This window comes from Cavia porcellus, unplaced genomic scaffold (assembly GCF_034190915.1).
Source record: "Cavia porcellus strain 051 isolate PalLab524CR breed Dunkin Hartley unplaced genomic scaffold, mCavPor4.1 scaffold_7, whole genome shotgun sequence".
NCBI classification, from domain to species: Eukaryota; Metazoa; Chordata; class Mammalia; order Rodentia; family Caviidae; genus Cavia; species Cavia porcellus.
In genome coordinates, this window is record NW_026947490.1 from 97,332,624 (window position 1) to 97,350,253 (window position 17,630).

At 53.7% G+C, this 17,630-nt stretch overlaps 1 protein-coding gene across 4 annotated transcripts; it reads right to left on the bottom strand.

The window, feature by feature from the left end:
• Positions 1-21: 21 nt before the first annotated feature.
• Mical1 (microtubule associated monooxygenase, calponin and LIM domain containing 1) lies at positions 22-8,871 on the bottom strand. Of its 4 annotated transcripts, none has more exons than XM_023563457.2 (24): positions 8,562-8,871; positions 8,269-8,476; positions 7,928-8,032; positions 7,513-7,617; positions 7,252-7,407; positions 6,586-6,686; positions 5,687-5,944; positions 5,369-5,484; positions 5,061-5,187; positions 4,817-4,898; positions 4,175-4,322; positions 3,645-3,835; positions 3,433-3,521; positions 3,253-3,294; positions 3,015-3,098; positions 2,770-2,935; positions 2,402-2,478; positions 1,865-2,141; positions 1,662-1,750; positions 1,279-1,392; positions 1,062-1,155; positions 749-848; positions 583-656; positions 22-290 (listed from the first exon to the last, which is right to left on the bottom strand). In XM_023563457.2, the coding sequence occupies exons 1-24, from the start codon at positions 8,817-8,819 to the stop codon at positions 163-165; spliced, it is 3,189 nt and encodes a 1,062-aa protein (XP_023419225.2). In that variant the 5' UTR covers positions 8,820-8,871; the 3' UTR covers positions 22-162. The 4 variants fall into 4 exon arrangements, 2 of the variants coding, with proteins under 2 accessions (XP_023419225.2, XP_013003974.2); XM_013148520.3 differs by having other exon boundaries at positions 1,847-2,141; positions 8,562-8,819; XR_010048996.1 differs by lacking the exons at positions 22-290; positions 583-656 and having other exon boundaries at positions 758-848; positions 1,655-1,750.
• Positions 8,872-17,630: the final 8,759 nt, after the last annotated feature.

Below are 17,630 nucleotides of genomic sequence, written 5' to 3' on the forward strand. Positions count from 1 at the left end.
CTTCATGCAGCCTAAACGCTGTTTGTGGCAGAAGTACTTTTATTGTGAACAGAGGCCCCCTTTGAGGCAGCCCAATGAGTTGGGGTGGCAGTGTCCTGGCACGAGCCCAGCCTGCAGGGAGAAGGCGAGCAGCCCGGCCTCTTCCAGCCAGGGCCCTGTGGCTCAGGCCAGCTCACTGAGCCTGCACTCCTCCCGGAAGCGGATGAGGGCATCCCGCTGGTTCACGACCTCCACCAGCTTCCTCAGGATCTCGTCCTCAGCCTGACGGTCCTCCGCTGTCTTCAGGGTTTCTGAAGTGAGGAAGCAACGCTTAGAGAACAGGAGGGTGGCCAGGGAGGCGGGAGAGGCTCAGCCATATCCCAGCTTGTGTGATTTCATACCCAGGCTTTGTCCCTTGCCCGAGGTATTACAGGATTTGTCCATACCATGGTTTTCTAGCATTAGTGAGCAGCAGGCACCTTGCTAAAGCCTAACTGGGCAGCTTTGATTAGACTAAAAGGAGAATGAGAGCTGTGGAGTCCACCCTGTGGCCCTCTCCTAGCTTGCTGGGTCAGTATCCAAAGTCACAGGCATCCCACCTACCTTCCCGGTTCATGTAACCTCGCAGCTCGTGGTCCAGCTGCCACTGCTTCTCCTCTAGGTCCAGTTCCTGTACCCTGTGGAGGTCAGAGATGGAAGAGGCCCTGCTGTAAAGGGTGCCCACATGGCTGGGGCCTTCCGTGTGCCCGTCACCATCCCCGTGCCTTACGTAATCGTGAGCTCAGCCTCCTCGGCCACCAGGCTGTTTTTCTTCTGAACCAGCTGTAGCAGCTGTTCTAACCAGAGTTTCTTTTGCTGTTCTGGGGAAGCTGACAGGGAGGAAGAGGGAGGGGGAAGGTCACAGGAGTGTCCTGGGGGACATGCTTGGGAAAGGAGGGGATTTTGGATGTATCAGAGCTGTGTAGCATGGCCATGGGCCCTGCTGGGGGTCAGAGCTTGCAAGACTCAAGGGATTGCTGTGGGCTGAACAGAGTGTCAGAAGACAGAGTGTCCCAGCTTGTCCCCTTCCTGTCTTCACTCACTGCTCTGGCTCCTCAAGGCCAATTCCAGCTTCACACCCTCAGCCTCCAGCTCCCGCAGAGCAGCCTCAATTTCATTTAGTCGCCGCTGGATAGTCTGAGGGTATAAGACAGGAGGCCCTGGGGTCTGGACCACTTGAGAACGGAGCCCTGGAGCTCTGATCCCAGGCTCTGAAATAAGACCCCTGCCCCAAGCACACCTGACATTCCAAAGCCTCACCTGAGCCTTGCAGAACCTCTTCATCTCCTCCTCCTTAGCATGGCGCAGCAGAGTCCGACGCCACGTTGGGTATTTGTCCATGGTGCCTGCATTCTTGGCCATCGTCTGCAGGGCCTGTGGGAGGGTTGGGCCAGTTAGGGGTAGGACCCCTGGCAACAAGAGTGGGGCGAGCTCTGTGTGGAGGGACAGAAAAGAACCTAAGCTGGAAATGGGGTAAGTTTAGGTAGAAAAGGTGGAGGCTCAAAAGCATAAAAGTCAATTCAGGGTGAGAACCTGCCCAGAGTAAGGTGTAGGCTGAAGTTTCTCCCTTGGTGGGGGTGGACAGTATCTGATGGATACATGCTGGCCAGGGCAGTGAAGGTGGCCAGGTTCCTACCAGTCACCTGCTCCAAGTCTGGGTCCAAAGGCTCATCATCATCATCCTCCTCTTCATTGTCAGAGGAACTCTCTTCCTCTTCCATGGCCTCAAAAACTGAGCAGATGAGAGAAGACACAGCCTGGTACCCCGTGATCTGCCCCCCTACTCCCCGGTATTCCCAGGAGTCCTCCTACCCCATCGGCGGCACACCTGTGGAAGAGTAGTTACCAGGCAGACTCCGGGCTGGCATACCCCAGCCCACAAAGCTGCCCTCCAGGGCCTCTCGTGCCAAGGCTGAGCAGCTTCGAGGGGGCTTGGGTGGCGGCTCCATTTCTGGGCTGGGGTTAATGTCGAGAGAGGAGAGCCGCTGGCGTTCTGGGCTGGAGAGACGGATCAGCCGACGGGCAGGCTGCCTGGGGCATGGGATGGGACTGGCCTCCTCCTGAGGGGCTGTGGGAGTCAAGGGGCCTGGTGGCACGCTATTTGCATCTGGGGTGGGGAGTTCCTGGAAAAGCCACCACATGGTCTAGTTAGGGACCTGCCCGAAGTGAGGCCGACGGCCACCTCTTTGGAGCCAATATGGGCTCTGGCTTTGATTCACTTAGCACCTAGTGGACACTGTCCCAGGCAGTGTTCTGGATACTAGGCTACAGCAATAAGTAAAGCCAGACAAATAGCCCAGCTTCAGGCAGTTTACTAGTCTAGAGGAGTACCGAGCTTTCATTTAGCCCAGCACACACACACACACACACACAGAGTCCTTACAGGACTGGTGGAGCCTCCATCCATGATATCCTTTTTGTGGTCAGTCCCAGGCAGGTGCTGGAGGCAGTAGAAATGCCCTGAGGAAGGTGGAGGGGGCGGGGGCATCTGTTACGGCAATGGATACCTAGACAGTTTCATGGGGAAGGCAGGCCACAGGACGATCACTAACAAGTACGTTTCTAGCAGTCCTGGGTCCTTAGAAACTCTCATCTGGGGTTGGGAGGGAATAACACCCAAAATTCAGCAAGTGCCAGCTTGAGCCTGTCTGCACCGTACGCCCAGCACCCTCTCTCTCTCCTCTCCCAAGCTCCTTGTCCCCAGCAGAGCCATGCCCAGAGTTCCTCAAGCAGTCTCCCAGGCCTGCTCACCATCTGGGTGCTGCCCGTAGCCACCTGGCCACAGTGTGGCCTCACAGGCATGGCAGCGGAAGCAGCTCCGGTGGAAGAAGTGCCCGTCTACGCAGAAGCGCTCCAGGATGTAGAGGTGCTCCCCACAAAGGGCACACAGGCCCCTGGCATCAGCCTGCACAGATTCCTAGGACACAAGGCCAGCTGCAGCTCTTTCAAAGGCCTCTTTTCCTTGCCCTCCTAGGTCTCTAACAAGCAGCACTTACCTCCTGCTGTTGGGGTGGGGGTACCAGGGGACCCCTGGACTCTGGTGCAGGCGGCTCCTCAGTCCTTGGGGTGTCAGCCTCTACCTAAGGAGGTAAGTGTGCAGCAGGCAGGATCAGTGGAGCAGAGGAAACAACAGGAAGGGCAGGAGAAGGGACTGAGGGTGGCAGAGCGTGGCTGCATCTGGGGTGGAGGGCAAGGTGGGGAGCAGGACGCAGGATGGGAGCCATCCACACTTACCTCCAAGCGAGGCTTCTTGCCGCCAGCATCCCCGCTGTTCTCCTGCAACAAGTCCTACAGCTGTGAGCTTGAGATGCTGAGCCTTGGCCTCCCCTCCCCCATGCCGATGTCCTCCAGCATCCCTCCGGGGACCTCACTGGGCCTTCCGTCCCCCCAGCCCCAACACTCCCCAGACTGCACCTTGGCCCGGGTGCGTTGCAGCGTCCTCTGGAGTTTGCCAAGGAATAACACCGCACTGGAAGTCCCAGGAGAGCCCTGGTTGACTGGACCTGCGGGCCGGCTCTGGGTGTCAGGGTAGAGGGGCCATTCTCCAGCCCAGGCAGCCCTACAGAGGGTGCCCCCTCCCTTCTCTTGTCCCCCGTACCCATCCTACCCCCTTTCCCCCAGGTCACCTGGGCTGTTGGGGGTGTTCTTGAAGGCACTGTGAAAGTGGCTGAGGTAGGCGATAAGGCCCAGGGGGTCACTGCCCGCCACCACGGCTTGTGCGGACACCACGGGTGTGATGCCCAGCTCATGTTCAGCTGCCCTCAGTGCCCAGGTGGTCGCTTCCAGAGCCCCCATATCCTGCACCTCTGAGGGTCCCCTGTGGGGTGTGACAGAGACACCAATGGGAGGTAAGAACTTTGGTTCACCGAGTGAGGAGAAGGGCAGGGAGCGAGGGCCAGCAGGATGGACCTGGGCAGTGGTTTACTTGCCAACAACAGGCCCTTCTGGCCTCGGGAGCCCTGACCCTCTCACGGTCCTCCCCTCTGAATGCATCAGATTCTGTCAAGACTTGGGGCAAGCAGTCCAGTGAGGGTGTGTTCCCCATAGAGGTGAAGACAGGTGGGCAGAGGGGTGGGGCTGGGACTCTGGGCGTGCTAGAAGTCCCTGCCAAGGTGTAAAGGGAAAGGCAGGGGCCCCGTGCCGCCCCCTGACTCACAGCAGGCTGGGCTGCAGCCGGTGCACCAGGGCACACAAGGCTCGCCCATCAGCCCAGGAGGAAGACAAGTCGGTGACGTGGACTCCTGGGTACCCAGCCGTCTTTTCCTGGCACCAATGTAGCAGCTCCTCTTGGGTACCTGCTGACCCTGGGAAGGAAGGCTGATCTGTGCCAAGACCCCCTCTGCGCCCCCCTGGCCTGGAGCCTCACTGTGGGACCCATGCACGTGTCCGGGGCATCGCCTAATGCTCACAGAAGCATCCCCTTCATCCCCACTGTTACTATAAAAGTTCCTTTTGGCACAAAGTGCGAGAATGAATACAATGGAAGAATTAAGTCACAGTTACACAGCAGCAAAAGGCTGTGAACTGGGGGTACCAGAGGCCCTGAAGCTCAGGTAAGGCAGTTTGGGGTTTGCAAGGCCGAGAGACGTTGGCAGGACAGCTGCCGCTCAGCACCACTGCTGACGCAGTGCTTGGTAATATACTGAAGTATTTCCCTAAGGCTGGTGCTGCTTCCAGCACTGCCCTTCCACTCCTCCAGGGCCCCAGCCACCCTACCAAACACACTGTCCCAGTGGGCTGGGTGTCTTGAGGCTGCAGCACTCAGACTGGACATCCCTTAGGAGGAAGGCCTGCTCACCAGTGGTCGGATTCCCTCTGTTAGGCTTGTCATTCTTCTTTGGCACAGGTCCCTTGGCCACCACATCATACAGGTCTCGCACCTAAGACAGCCCTCTCAGGTCTCAAGACAGCTGACCACATACCCTGTGCCCGTGGGGGAGGGATCTTCCTAGGGTAGGACTGACCCTGCACCCCGGGGCTGTGACTGGGCAGGAAAGGGCTGGCCCAGGAGAAGCCCAGGGAGGGCACAGGGGAGGTCTGACCTGGTTGGGGGTTACAGCCTTGAGGTTCAGGTTGGGGTAGCGGCTGGCTGGGTCCAGCCCATACTGGGCCACGTTGCGGTGCATGTTTTCCGGGGACGTCTGTGATAGAAGCTGGTACAGACTCTCACTGAGGGGTGTGGGTGAGGGGCAGCGGCAGGAATAAGAGGGTACCCGTCAGCTCCCAACCCTCAATAACTGCCAGCCCTTTCCGGTATTTTCTTTTTACCCATCACCTGTCCCCCAATACCTCCGGCTCCTCTCCCCACATTCCACCCTGCCAGCACTACTCTCCCCAGCTCAGGCCTCACCGCTCAGCCAGCACCTCTAGGGGCTCAGTGCCCTCTGCCCACCGCTTCACCATCCAGGCTGCATCAAAGGCTGCCAAGAAGCCCCGGGCTACTCCAGTGCCCAGCGGCCAGAAGGGCTGTGGGATCAGAGGAACAGGAAATAGCTCAGTGAGAATCCAGTGGCAGCTTTCCAAAGTCACGGGAGGGTGAGGGAAAGCAGCCTAACCCAGCAGCTTTCACCTGCACCAAGCAGCCTGGAGCTCCTCCCTCGACAAGCAGGCCCTGCCCACCGCCATCAGGTTTCCTGCCCCAGCCATGGCACAGGCCGTGGGGCCTCACCTCCACCAAGCAGTCCCCGACCAGGCCGAGCAGCAGGCGCGCACCATGCTTCTCTTGCACACGAGCGGAACATTCTGCCCGCAGCATGCTTGTGAAGTCGAAGGCAGAGATGTCAGGCCGCCCACGGGCGTCCTGGGCAAACTCTAGCTTCCCCAGCTTGCCGTTGGTGGCGAAGTCAGCAGCTGCCCGAACAAAGCGCTGCAGAGCCTCAGGTACCACATTGGCGCTGCTCAGCAGCTGCTCAGTCTCCAGACGGTCCTACGTGGCCAACAGATTAGAACCTTGGCTGTAGAAGGTACATCTATTGGGCCAGGAATTTAGCTCAGCGGCATAAGCACCTGCCTGGCAAGCGCAAGGTCATGAGTTCGATCCCTAGTACGCACCAAGAAAAAAAAATGCACCTACTAAAGCTCAGAGAAGGGAAGGAGTGGACCAGACCTCACCTGATCAACTGCTGAAGTAAGACTAGACTCAGCTGCCTCTGTGACTGGGGGAGGGGGTTCTAGGCTCTGCCCTGCCCATGACCATCGCATACCTGACCTGGCACGACCTGTCAGAGCCTCAGCTTGTGTATCATTTAGAGACAACCAGGTACTTGCAAAAATAAGGGAAAATGCAAAATAAGTCCTCACAGCACTTAGCACGTGCTAGGCGCCCAACTAATTTATTAACTCGGCATTTATACATGTTGGGCACTTCAGAGTACGCAGTGTTCTAGGTGATGGGAATTAGCAAGAGACAAAGATCCCTGTTCCTGTGGAGCGTTCATTTATAGTGCTTTGGCTGGTGTAAGAAAATGATTCACACTGGCATGCAAATCTCAGGGGAGCAGGGCTGGCAGGAGTGGATGGGATGGGGTTGCTCCATGCCCAGGGGAGACTGTCAGGTCCAGCCCCCACCTGGCGGAGCACTCCGAGCCTCAGCAGGCACTGTTTCTTAGCTGTCATCACAAAGTAGTGGGTGTCATCCTTGTAGTAGACAATGTTCTCCAGATCAATTCCTGGGGAGACAGCAGGGGAGAAATGTCGCATGCAGCTGCACAATCTACAAACTCTCCCACCATGGCTGGGATCTCAGAGCTGGGACCCCAGCTTAGGCTGCAGTGCTAAGCCACACACAGAGCCCCAAGAGTCCGGGTGGCACAAGGGACCATCTGTCCAAGGCCCAGGAGGCCCGATGACTTAGAGCAAACAGGGAAATGCAGAGTGGGTGGCAGCTGGGCGCCTTGTACCACATGGGTATGTTGCAGTAGGAAGCCAAACTAAGCATAGGATCCTTTTGAAGCACGACTTCTGTTTTCAGTTGACATTTTTGTATTAAAGCATAAAGGAGTACAAAGCAAAATGCTCAGGTACTCTGTGAGATTTCCAGGATTTTACGCTGGATGGGCAAGCAGGGCTGTGGATGCTCGGTCCCTGGTGGGGATGGGTCTTTTCCCCTTGCTTGCCAGACCACAAAGATGGCCAAGTGTGGGATTCCTTGGATGAAGGGCAGGTCTAGGAGGGAGAGATAGGAACTAGCCCATAGTTAAGCCAGGAGAAGAGCCAGCCAGCAAGCGGGCTGACCTGTGGCTTTGAGCAGGCTCTGGAAGAATTTCTGGTTGTAGATCCGGGCCACACCACTGATCTCAGGCACCTGTGTCTCCTCTGCCGTCCGCCGATTCACGAAGTTGGCTGTGATACCAATGGCCAATTTGCCCCGCATTTCTCGAACTGTGAAGCCTAGTGGTGGGGATACGTGGGAATGGCAGAAGGACCAGGAGTATCACTTCCTGGGCCCTCAAAGGGCCCAAAATGGTGGCATTTATGATGGAAGGGATCACTTACCTTCAGGAACAAATTTGCTTCCTGCAGCCGAGATAAGGACATCGAATTCATAGTTGGCCAGTTGGTCTGGGGGCTTGGGTTGGAGCTGGGCACGCCAGCCACTGCCTGCAGCACAGGATACGAGAGGCACAAAGGTGTAGAACTGGGAGGGCTTTGACTTTGTCAGGTCAAGCTAGTGAAATGATTTAAAATGAACGTGTGAAGGACTCTGGTTTACAGGCAGTACACCTCACTGTCGATCACACCATACCCTCCCGGCAGCCAAGTCAGGCCAGCAAGGAAAGAAATGCTATTAGCATTCTGCACATTCTAGCCAAGGCTGAGATAGGGACTTAGCTGACTCCTGCCCTGCCCCTTTTATCCACTGACCAAGGCCTCCTTGGTGGGAGAGACTCACAGGAACAGAGTTACTTACCTTTTCTGAGAGGAGGCTGGAGGCCAGTGAAAGTGACACCCCAGTGAATTTCCACCCCCAGCAGCAACGCCACTTTGAGTAGAAGCAGCTGCAGTTGCCGTATGCCTGAAAAGGAGAAGACATTCAGAAGGGGGCACCTGGGGCGGCATGGCTTCCCTCACTACCAGTGTGGGCCTGGCCAAGGGCACTCAGTGGCCACGCAGAGGGCGGGTCTGGGTATTCACGGCCGCGTGGCAAAGCGAACCCTGTCCTCTCTGTCGATCAGCAGCCCCAGCAGGTCCACTGGCCTGCCGCTAGGCCCAGCGCACCCCCATCCCTCCAGACCGCCACACAGGACTCACTGATGTGGTCCAAGGTGCCAGTGCAGAAGCGCCCGTAGAACTTTTTGGCGCCCAGTGCCCGCAGGTCATGGATGGTGAAGGGCCAGAGGTGAAGCACGTTGTGACGAGAGAACTTGGTGCGCTTTTCCACCAGCACCACTCGGGCGCCCAGCAGGGCCAGCTCCACTGCAGCCCGCAGCCCACAGGGTCCAGCGCCCACTACCAGGCACTGCAAAGGCACAGGACAGGGCAGGCATGGCATTTGTGTGACTCCCCTCAACACACACTCTCCTTCCCAGGTGCTGGGTATCTACCTTGGTGCTGGTGCAGGCCTGGCCCTGCTGGTACACAGGCTGGCTGGCTCGCTTGTCCAACTTGGCCCACAGCGACTTGGCACTCCAGTAGTTGAGCTGGGCCTTGATCTTGTGGTACTGGGGCAGCCCACACCCGGGCTCTACGCCCAGAGCCCCGCACAGCTCCCGAAAGCTGCTCAGCACATCCTGGCACAGCTGGGCCTGCAGGAAGCTCTCGAAGTGGGCGTGTGCTGGATTGGGAGAGCTGGAAGAAGCCATGGAGCCTCCCCTGGGTCTCCTGGGGAGCGGAGCAGCTGAGCAGAGCCCCGGGCTACCGGAAAGAAAGAGAGGAAAGAAGGGAGGAGCCTGAGAGCAGAGGCAGAGAAAGGGCGGGCAGTGGGGGAGGGGCGGCAGGCTGCTTTCTCCCAGCCCACTCTCCTGCTGGGATCCGCTGCAGAGGCAGCAGCTATCTATAGTCCAGTGCAAGTGAAATTTGCCAAATTTGGAAATGAAAAATTAGTCCCGGCCACAGGGACACTATGGAGGGACGGCCTCCAGCTAACCCTCCGTGTGCGAGGACCCCCAGGGCCCAAGGGGCAGACAGGGACAGACCTGAGAGCGCACCGTGGGCGCAGATACGGTTCCACCGCACCCGTCTCACCCGGCGCTTCCCTCCGTCGCTGCCACTTGGTGGCCTCAGTACCACGCTGTTTGTGGAATGTGTCGCAAGCCAAGGACAAAGTTTTCCTGCCCGGCCCTCGCGCCTGCCCCTGGACAGAGGAGACCGCCTCTGCCTGACGGTGAGTGTCCACTTCCCCACCTCCACTCCCTCCGCAGGCAGCCGTCTGACAGCCGAGACTGCGTGTGACACAGGGCGAGGCTATTTCTGACTGCGGGCAGAACACTTCCGCTGTGACCCAGCCGCCGCTCGGGGGGCCCGCAGGAGCGGGGAGCCCGCGGGGTTCCGCCTACCCCGGCCGCCCTGCCCCTTTCTCCGGGCGCCAGCCTGGGCGCGCTCTCCCAGGAATCTCGAGAGACAGGGCTTCCCTTGTCCCCTCTCCCCCTCCGCCCACACGCAGCTAGCGGGGTGTTGGGGGGGGGGACCCGAGGCCGTGGGAGAATGGGCAGCCCGCGGAGCAGTCGGGAGGGGGCGCTGCTGGGGGCTGATCTGCATCCTCCGCGGTCTCCTGTGCGGTCAGCCGGCGACGCTGAGGCGAGAGCGGGCGAAAGGCCAAGGCTTCTTTCGGGAAGGGGGTGCCAGGACTAAACTCCCCACGAAGGGTGGGAGAAGGGCGACCCTGCCTGGAAACGCTGGGACACTGAATGTGCGGCCCAAAGGGATGGAGCGGCCCAAAGGGATGGAGCGCAGGACGGTCGAGCTCGGCGGCGGGGACTCGAGGGGCTCAGGGGGGCCGAGCGAGGTCCCCGAGCGCCGGCGACGCTTTCCTCGGGAGCGCCCACCCCGTCCCGGCGCTGCGCAGCTTACCTGGGGCCGGGCTGGAGCCGGGGGCCTCTCCTCCCTGCTAGCCCGGGCGCGGCGAGGGGCGCGGGGCGGGGCACAGGGCGTTGGGCGCAGGGCGTAGGGCGCAGGAGGTGGCGCGAAAGCGGGGCTCCCCGGCGGGCTAGGCCGGAGCGCGCGGAGTGTAGATGAGGGCGCCCCTCCGAAGCTGTGTCCACGCCTCTTTAGCGTGACACTACCGCGCTGTCCCACTCGGGACAGCCCCGGCCCGCAGGGCGGTGGCTGAGGGCGTGGCGCCGGGAGTGCTCAGCTGTGCTGGGCGGCGGGAGAGCCAGTGCGGGCCCCGGGCCTCGGAGCCTGGGGCTCCGGGCGGGGCGCGCAGTGCCTTGTTGCTCACCCGTGGTCGGTGCAGTTCCGGCCCCCTTCCTCCGCGGGCGGGGCGAGGATCCCCAGCCCCTTGCCGTGCCAGCTCCGCAACCGGCCTCCGAGCCCCGAACGAGGGCGCCCTCGGCCCCGCCGAGGAGTTTGTTGAAGCTGGCGGGTCCAGGATGGCGCCGGGACGTCTGTGTGCCCGTGCACACGGGCAGATCCAAAACACGGGCGCCCCACGACGGATCCCATAGTGAAATCAGCCTTCCCTGCGACAGGCAGCAGCCTTGTCCAGGCCGAGGACAAAGTCCTCGGATTAAAGTCCTGGGAACCCAGCAATCCGTGGCTTCCAGCTGTGCAAAAGGGGCCAGTAGTGTTCCACTACTAAGAAAGCAGGAATGGGGTGGCGGTGCAGGTCTCCAGCATTCAGGAATGCCTTAAAATGAGAACTCCCGGGCCGGAGGTTTAGCTCAGCGGCGTAACTGCCTGCTGGGCAAACGCGAGGTCAAGAGTTCGATCCTCAGTACCACAGAAAAAGACCAAAATGAGGACTCCTGAAACTGGCGGTGCTGCAAAGACCCTTGGGATTTACTTCATTATATTCTGGATCCGAAGTCATTCAGTTAGTTAATAAAACATCAGTTCTTATTTACTGAACACCATACTGTGAATATTGCCATAATCTGTGTCTACATCTACCGAGCAAGAAACTGAAGGTCACAGAGTCTCCGTGAGCTGCACTAATTACACACCGAGTGGCAGAGCGCGGGGCAGCCCTGCCTGAGTCAGGGCTCGGCCACACCACGCGATCCAACATGATGGCTGAGAGGCTGGCATTCTGAGAAGGTGCTCTTTGTTTAGAGCAAGAGACCACCCTCACATAACTGAGGAATAAATGGGTCAGAAAAGGCTGGCGGCAGGATCCCGGTCCTTTCCCGGCTCTTTATTCACATGGTTGGGAGGCCTGAGACTAGGTGAGCCTGAACTGCTCCTAGGCAGAGCTGGAGAAGCAGGCAGGGCAGGAAAGGAGGAGGAAAGGTCAGCTCTCTGCCGGGGAAGGCCAGGCGATTCATTGGGTCAGGATCAGCAAACTAGGGCAGCTCCCAGCTGGACCCATTCTAGCTCCTGAGTGTGACACATCATCTGGCTTGAAGTTATTTTATTAACTGTCAGACACACCCATGTTTGAACACATAGTATAAAAAATGCTCTCAGGTCCACTATAAATGGCCTACCAGGCTTTTAGAATCAGCTCATTTCCCCGTGTGGGCAGATAGCAGCTGACTGTGTTTGCAAAGGGGAACAGGGTCTGGCTCACTCTGACCTTCAGTTGCAAATGAGGTTCTGCAGCTCTCTTAACTCTTACTGAAGTGTACAGTTTGACTTCACCAAGGTCACAGAATAGTAATATGGTAAAAATCCTACTAACTGGGAGTGTTTTTGCTTATGCTAATCAAGGGCTTACCCTGGAGCTTCAAGCTGTAGGGCTCCTTGGAGCTGGAATCCAGAAGGTCTGGTTGGATTCCAGCCTTGCTTTGCACTAGGTCTTGCGTGACCTTGTCAAATCACAAACTGTATTTCAGGAGTTCACGATTCAATTTCATCATTCCATTTCCACTACCAAAATGCTAATATTCAGTGTTGTTGGCCATAAATGTCAGATTGGAAGACCCAAACCAAGTTTTACTTACAAGAGTTCAGAGAAAACAAGACTATTGTTTTTTTTTTTTTTCTTTTTCCTTTTTATCGGTACCAGGGATCGAACTCACGACCACACACTTGCAAGGCAGGCACTTATGCCGCTGAGCTAACCCCCAGCCCCAACAAGACTGTTATTAAAGACAAAGTGCATTTTATTGCTATCTACAGGCATTTCTCTTTAGAGTTTTTGGTATGATCCACATCGTGTAGAACTAAAAACACTGGCACAATTGCACTGGCCAGTTCATAATGGATAAGTGGATCTCTTAAAAGCCAGCTTTAAGAGATTCCTGTTCTAATGTTTTTGCCAATAATCATGCTAGTGGCCTACACTGCAAACCTAAGACAGGCTTCCTTTTCCTGTCCTATGTCATCCTGTCTCTGTGCAATGCCATCCTTACCTAGCATCTCATCTCTTGGCCTTGGAGCCAGAAACTAGATTGCTAACATTGCAGGTGACATGTCTAAGCCACCCAGTGTGGCCCTGCACCAGTACATTGGTGCCTTCAAACAATGTGTCATGGTGGTTCTGGTCCAGCACAGACTGGCCCAGGGAGACACAGCTCCTGATGTACATATAACTTTACAAAGGTATAGACAGTGCTTGGAAGGTTATGACAGAGTGGCTTGCTAGAGATTAAAGGGTCAGAGCAGGAGTCCCCAATTCCCAGATGACTAGTCCTGAGTCAGTGGGGCAGACAACTTCAAGGCTGAGAAGCTGCCTGGTCCTGAGCCTCAGGCAGGAAAGAGGTGGGTGTGCCTACCCTGTAACAGCCAGGAAGCCAGTGTGGTCAGAATGAGAATGGGGAAGAGGAAGCTGGGTTGGGGACCTTACTTTCCATGCATTTGGGAACTTCAGAGTACCACCAGATGCCATATGCCCTAATAAATGATGCCAAACTACCCATCTAGCAAGGAATCCTGTTTGGTGCTAAGGGGACAATGGTGAGCTCCAGTGGACAGACCTCAGCTGGGTGGAGAAAGGGCTTGGGACAGATCAGTCAGGACCTTCGGCAGGAGTCCAGGCAGGACATGCAGGGTCCACCGCTGGTGGGAGAAAGGGGTGGCCTCAGGAGTACCTGAACTTGGGGATAGGTTTCCGGGGGGGGGGGGGCATGAGGTCAGCCCGTCCAGAATGCCTCCAGCTCTCTCTCTCGGCTTAGCTTGGGATGAATCACACACACATTACAGCCCTACATCCTCTTCTTTGCTCCCACCTCACCCCGCAGTTGTTGCTGTTTATTACATCTTCCCGAGTCAGAGCGTGATCTGAGACTCCAAGCCAACACCAGGGACTCTGCACAGACTAAACCTGAGGTTCAGGTCAGTTTACTTTCTCACACTTTGTTATTAGGAAGAATTTATCCAAAAGCTTAAGCCTAACAGAAGCTATCTATGGATTTTTAAAATGCAGTTTTGAGGAGATATGAAGATTATATTCATGCGCCAACCCCGCACGATGAGTGAGTTTGGTATGTACTGCAAACATATACTAATAACATTTTTTAAAATGCAGTTTTGTTTTTAACTCTAATTTAGCCTGTAGGACCTTCAGTACAACTTTTAACAAGATAAAAACAATTATGAGTGGACTAAAGCCAAGAGCCCAACTAGTCTTCTGGAAACTCATCTTCAAATTCACCTTTAGGGAGAAGGATGGGATCCGGTACCAAACTCAGGACATCGCACTTGCCAGGCAGGTGGCACTGAACTTTATTCCCAAGCCACGTTATGGATATTAAGAATTCAAAGGTGGGAGGCTGAAGCAGAAGACCCAACCCTGTATCAATCACAAAATGCACAAAAACTTTAATACTTGTAAATCTGCCCTGAACTTAAAAATTTTGTTTTACTGAGCCCTTGAAAAAAAGAGGTCACTTACATAAGCCCAGCTAAGGCACTTTCATCTTGGTAAACCCTGGTTACACTCAGGCAATCTGTGGTGCCATAAGCACTAGTGAAATGGCCCACTTCTGGAGACTGTCATGTATGCCGACTCTTCAGACACAGGTGCTCAACTCTAGTCTGAAGTCATCAGCTGGAAGCAGCAGTGAGCTAACCCAGGCTTGTGCCTCAGTTCTGGCTCTGCCACTTACATCACTGCTAGCAACAGATATCATCTGTGTGGGCCTCAATGTTCTCATCTTTAAAATGGGCACAAACATCATAATACTACCTACCTCATAGGGATGTCAGGAAAATTAAGACCTGCTTCAATGAGTAACAGGACTGTGCTGGCCCTGGCTGCCCTGTGACTCCAGATGCTGACTGTTCTGAGCTGAATCACCTCCTCTTTCACCAGCCATGTTGAAGCCCTAAGCACCTCAGCATGGGGTTGTATTTGGAGACTTTTAAACAAGTAATTAAGTTACAAATAAAGTCATCCTTACAAAATGAGGCCACAAGCAGGCCAGAAGGGTGTGTAGCGCACAGGTGGAAGACAGCTGGCTATCAAGCCCAGCAGAGGCCCCAGGAAAAGCCACCACTGCTGACACTGCTGTCACATTTCTAACTCACAAAAATGTGAGAAAAGAAATTTCTCACACTTACACTGTCTTGCCTGTGTTACTGTTACGGCCATCCAAGCCAACTACTACACTACGCCAGACCTAGGAGACCTCTGGCCACAGGCTCAACACCTTGCGTGCCATCAGGACAGGCAGCTCTGAGAATCACTGAGATAAAATGCACAGTTAATACACAGCTTCTTTCCTGGCCTGAAGACTCCAGGTGAGCAGGCGTGGTGCACGCCTATAACCTCAGCTGCTCAGGAAGCCGAGGCAGGAAGGCTAGAAATGTGAGACTTGCCTGGGCAACTGAAGACCTTATTTATTCAAAAAAAGAAAAAAAAAAAAAAAAAAAAAAAAGGCCTCCATGTGTAGCGATTCCATACCCTAATTTATGAAAACCAGAATGTAGGGCCAGGGATTTAGGTCAGTGCCACAAGTGCCTGCCTGGCAAGTCCAAGGTCCCGAGTCGAGTGCCGGTACCAAAAAAAAAAAAAGAGACTAGAATGCATGCATGTATATGAGAATCTCCTTTTATTCCTCAGCATCAATGAACCTGTTGCTGACAACACAAAAACTATAGAAAACACACTTTAGATGTAAAATAGGCAAGCATATGCCTGTAATCCCAGTACCTGGGAGGCTGAGGCAGTTCTGGGCTCCCTGTACTATCTAGCAAGACATTGTCTCAAAAACAAAACAGAAGGCTGGGGGTTTAGCCAAGTAGCGTAAGTTGTGAATTCCATCACTGGCACCAAAAAAAAAAAAAAAAAAACCACCCAAAAAAGATGTAAAACAAAGATACTTTCAAGATATTTTGGGAAAGCACATGAATAATTTGTTTTTATGATAGGAGCTTTAGTCTTTCCATGGCCAAGCTAAGGGAAGTCCAAACATTCGCCTTTAAAGCAATTGCATCTTAATAGCTCAAAAGCATGCTCTATTTCCTATAAAATAACTTTGTACTTTTGTGCTTACTAAAAGAATTTTTCCAAACGTGGTGATGCACACCTATAATCCCAGCACTCGGGAGCTGAGGACAGCCACAAATGGGAGGCCAGCCTGGGCCTGTCTCAAAAACAGAAACAGAGTTTTCAGGACTACATTGCACAGAATGAATTGGGAAGCACTGCACTAGCCTGAGGATTTCTTGAGGACCTAATGAAAAGCATTTTTATGTTCATTTCCTTTGGGAATAAAAGTACCTGAACTTTAAAAGGAGGGGTCCCATTCAAGGGCACCAGGGGAGGCTAGCATGGCACAGCTGCTGCTTGCTCGCCTAGCTCTAATGACCAGTCAGATCCAGTGATGGCTGTGAGCACAGCCAGACCCAGAGATGGAGGGGAAGCCACTTAGCCACCTGTGCCACCCACACCTGTGACGTGGCAGTGCAGCCCAGCAACTGGATTTTACCTTTAATTAATTTAAAAATGAAAAACGGATACTTTTACTCACTGAAAAAATTTAAACCTGAGCTGTGACATAACCTGTATTTTGAAGTGTAAGCTGTATGAAATCTAACAATAAATTTGAGATGTGCAATAAGTGTAAAATACACATCAAATTTTGAAGACATCATATGAAAAAGACAAACTACCACTGATGTATTTGTACTACATGTTGATATATTTGGGAAACACTGTACTAGATTAAATAAACTTTTTTTCTTTTGGTATCAGAAACTAACTCAGGACCTTGTGCTTACCAGGCAAGCACTTGGCAGCTGAGCTATATTCCTGGCCTTTAAATAAACTTCTTAAAATTAATTTCACCTTCTTTTTACATTTTTAAATGTAGCCAGTGGAAAATTAAAATTACCAATGTGATTCATTTTGCTATTTCTTAGTTCAGCAGAAGACTGTTACAAACATGCTTAAACTTATCCCACAGCCGTATAGGTCAGGTACGGTGACAAATGCCTACAGCCCCAGCCGCCGCAGAGGCTAAGGCAGGAGGATGACCTGAGGCCAGGAGTTAGACTACTGTTTGGGCAATACAGAGAGACACCAGTCACAGACAGGAGTCAAGTGTGGGGATGCACACCTGTGAGCCCAGCACTGGCTCACATGTGTGCTGAAGCAGGAGGACTGCCACAGTTCTAAGGCCAGCCGGGGCGGCTACACAGTGAGTTCAAAACCAGTCTTGAATGCATAGTGAGCCCCTGCCTCAAAAAACAAAAAACCAAACTCTGCAATAAATAAAAAGAACGACAGGAAGAAAAGGAAAAGAAAAAAGAAAGAAAAGGCAGGCAGGCAGAAAGGAAAAAAAATAACACTAGAGGAGAAGGGAGCTGTAGCTCAGCAGTAAAACCTTGACTCATCTCTAGCATCAAAATGAATAGCCGTACAGCCACGCTTTCTGGGTAATTCCTAACTAAGGCGAGTAAAATTCACTTACACTACACGTTTCCTGGGGAGAACATGTGGACCAGGAGGCTTTGAACAGCTAGTAAGAACTTCAATTTTAAGCACATTAGGGGCTAAGAACATGCCTAGTATGTGTGAGGTCCTGGGTTTGATCCCCAGCACTGCAAAAAAACAATTCATTAAAAAAAAAAAAAAGACTAACATTAAATAGTTTAAGTAAATAACCTGAGTAATATTAAGGTGTAATAGTAAAATTTACACCTTTGTTCCAGTCAGGCCTGATTTAATATTACTTTGGTTGATACATGTGCGATATCTATTATTTTAGAAATTCTGTGAATTACATACAGTAAAATACAACTGGGCAAATACACAACATATAAATACAAAAATAGTTTCATCTTCTCAATTCTCTATTACTTTGACTGTCAGAAGAACTTACTGGATTCAGGGGGAAATAAACGATCTTTTTTTTTTTTTTTTTTGTCTTTTTCCTTTTTAGCGGTACTGGGGATTGAACTCATGACTGCCTGCTTACAAGGCAGGCGCTTATGCCGCTGAACTAAACCTCCAGCCCAAAATAAATGATCTTTAAAACAAGAAAACAACTGACATGAAGATTGTATTACTTTTAAATCTGCTTCCCAGCACCCCTCTGTTAACTGTCATACACTGCAAACCTTCTTCC

What these genes read in the sequence shown, in the direction of transcription:
- Mical1 (XM_013148520.3), bottom strand. Translation starts at nt 8,819, where the DNA reads ATGGCTTCTTCCAGCTCTCCCAATCCAGCACACGCCCACTTCGAGAGC. An exon ending in CAGAGGGAATCCGACCACTG is followed by an intron (nt 4,323 to 4,816) that starts GTGAGCAGGCCT and finishes CTTCCTTCCCAG; the next exon opens with GGTCAGCAGGTACCCAAGAG. An exon ending in TGGACCCAGACTTGGAGCAG is followed by an intron (nt 1,393 to 1,661) that starts GTGACTGGTAGG and finishes ACCCTCCCACAG; the next exon opens with GCCCTGCAGACGATGGCCAA.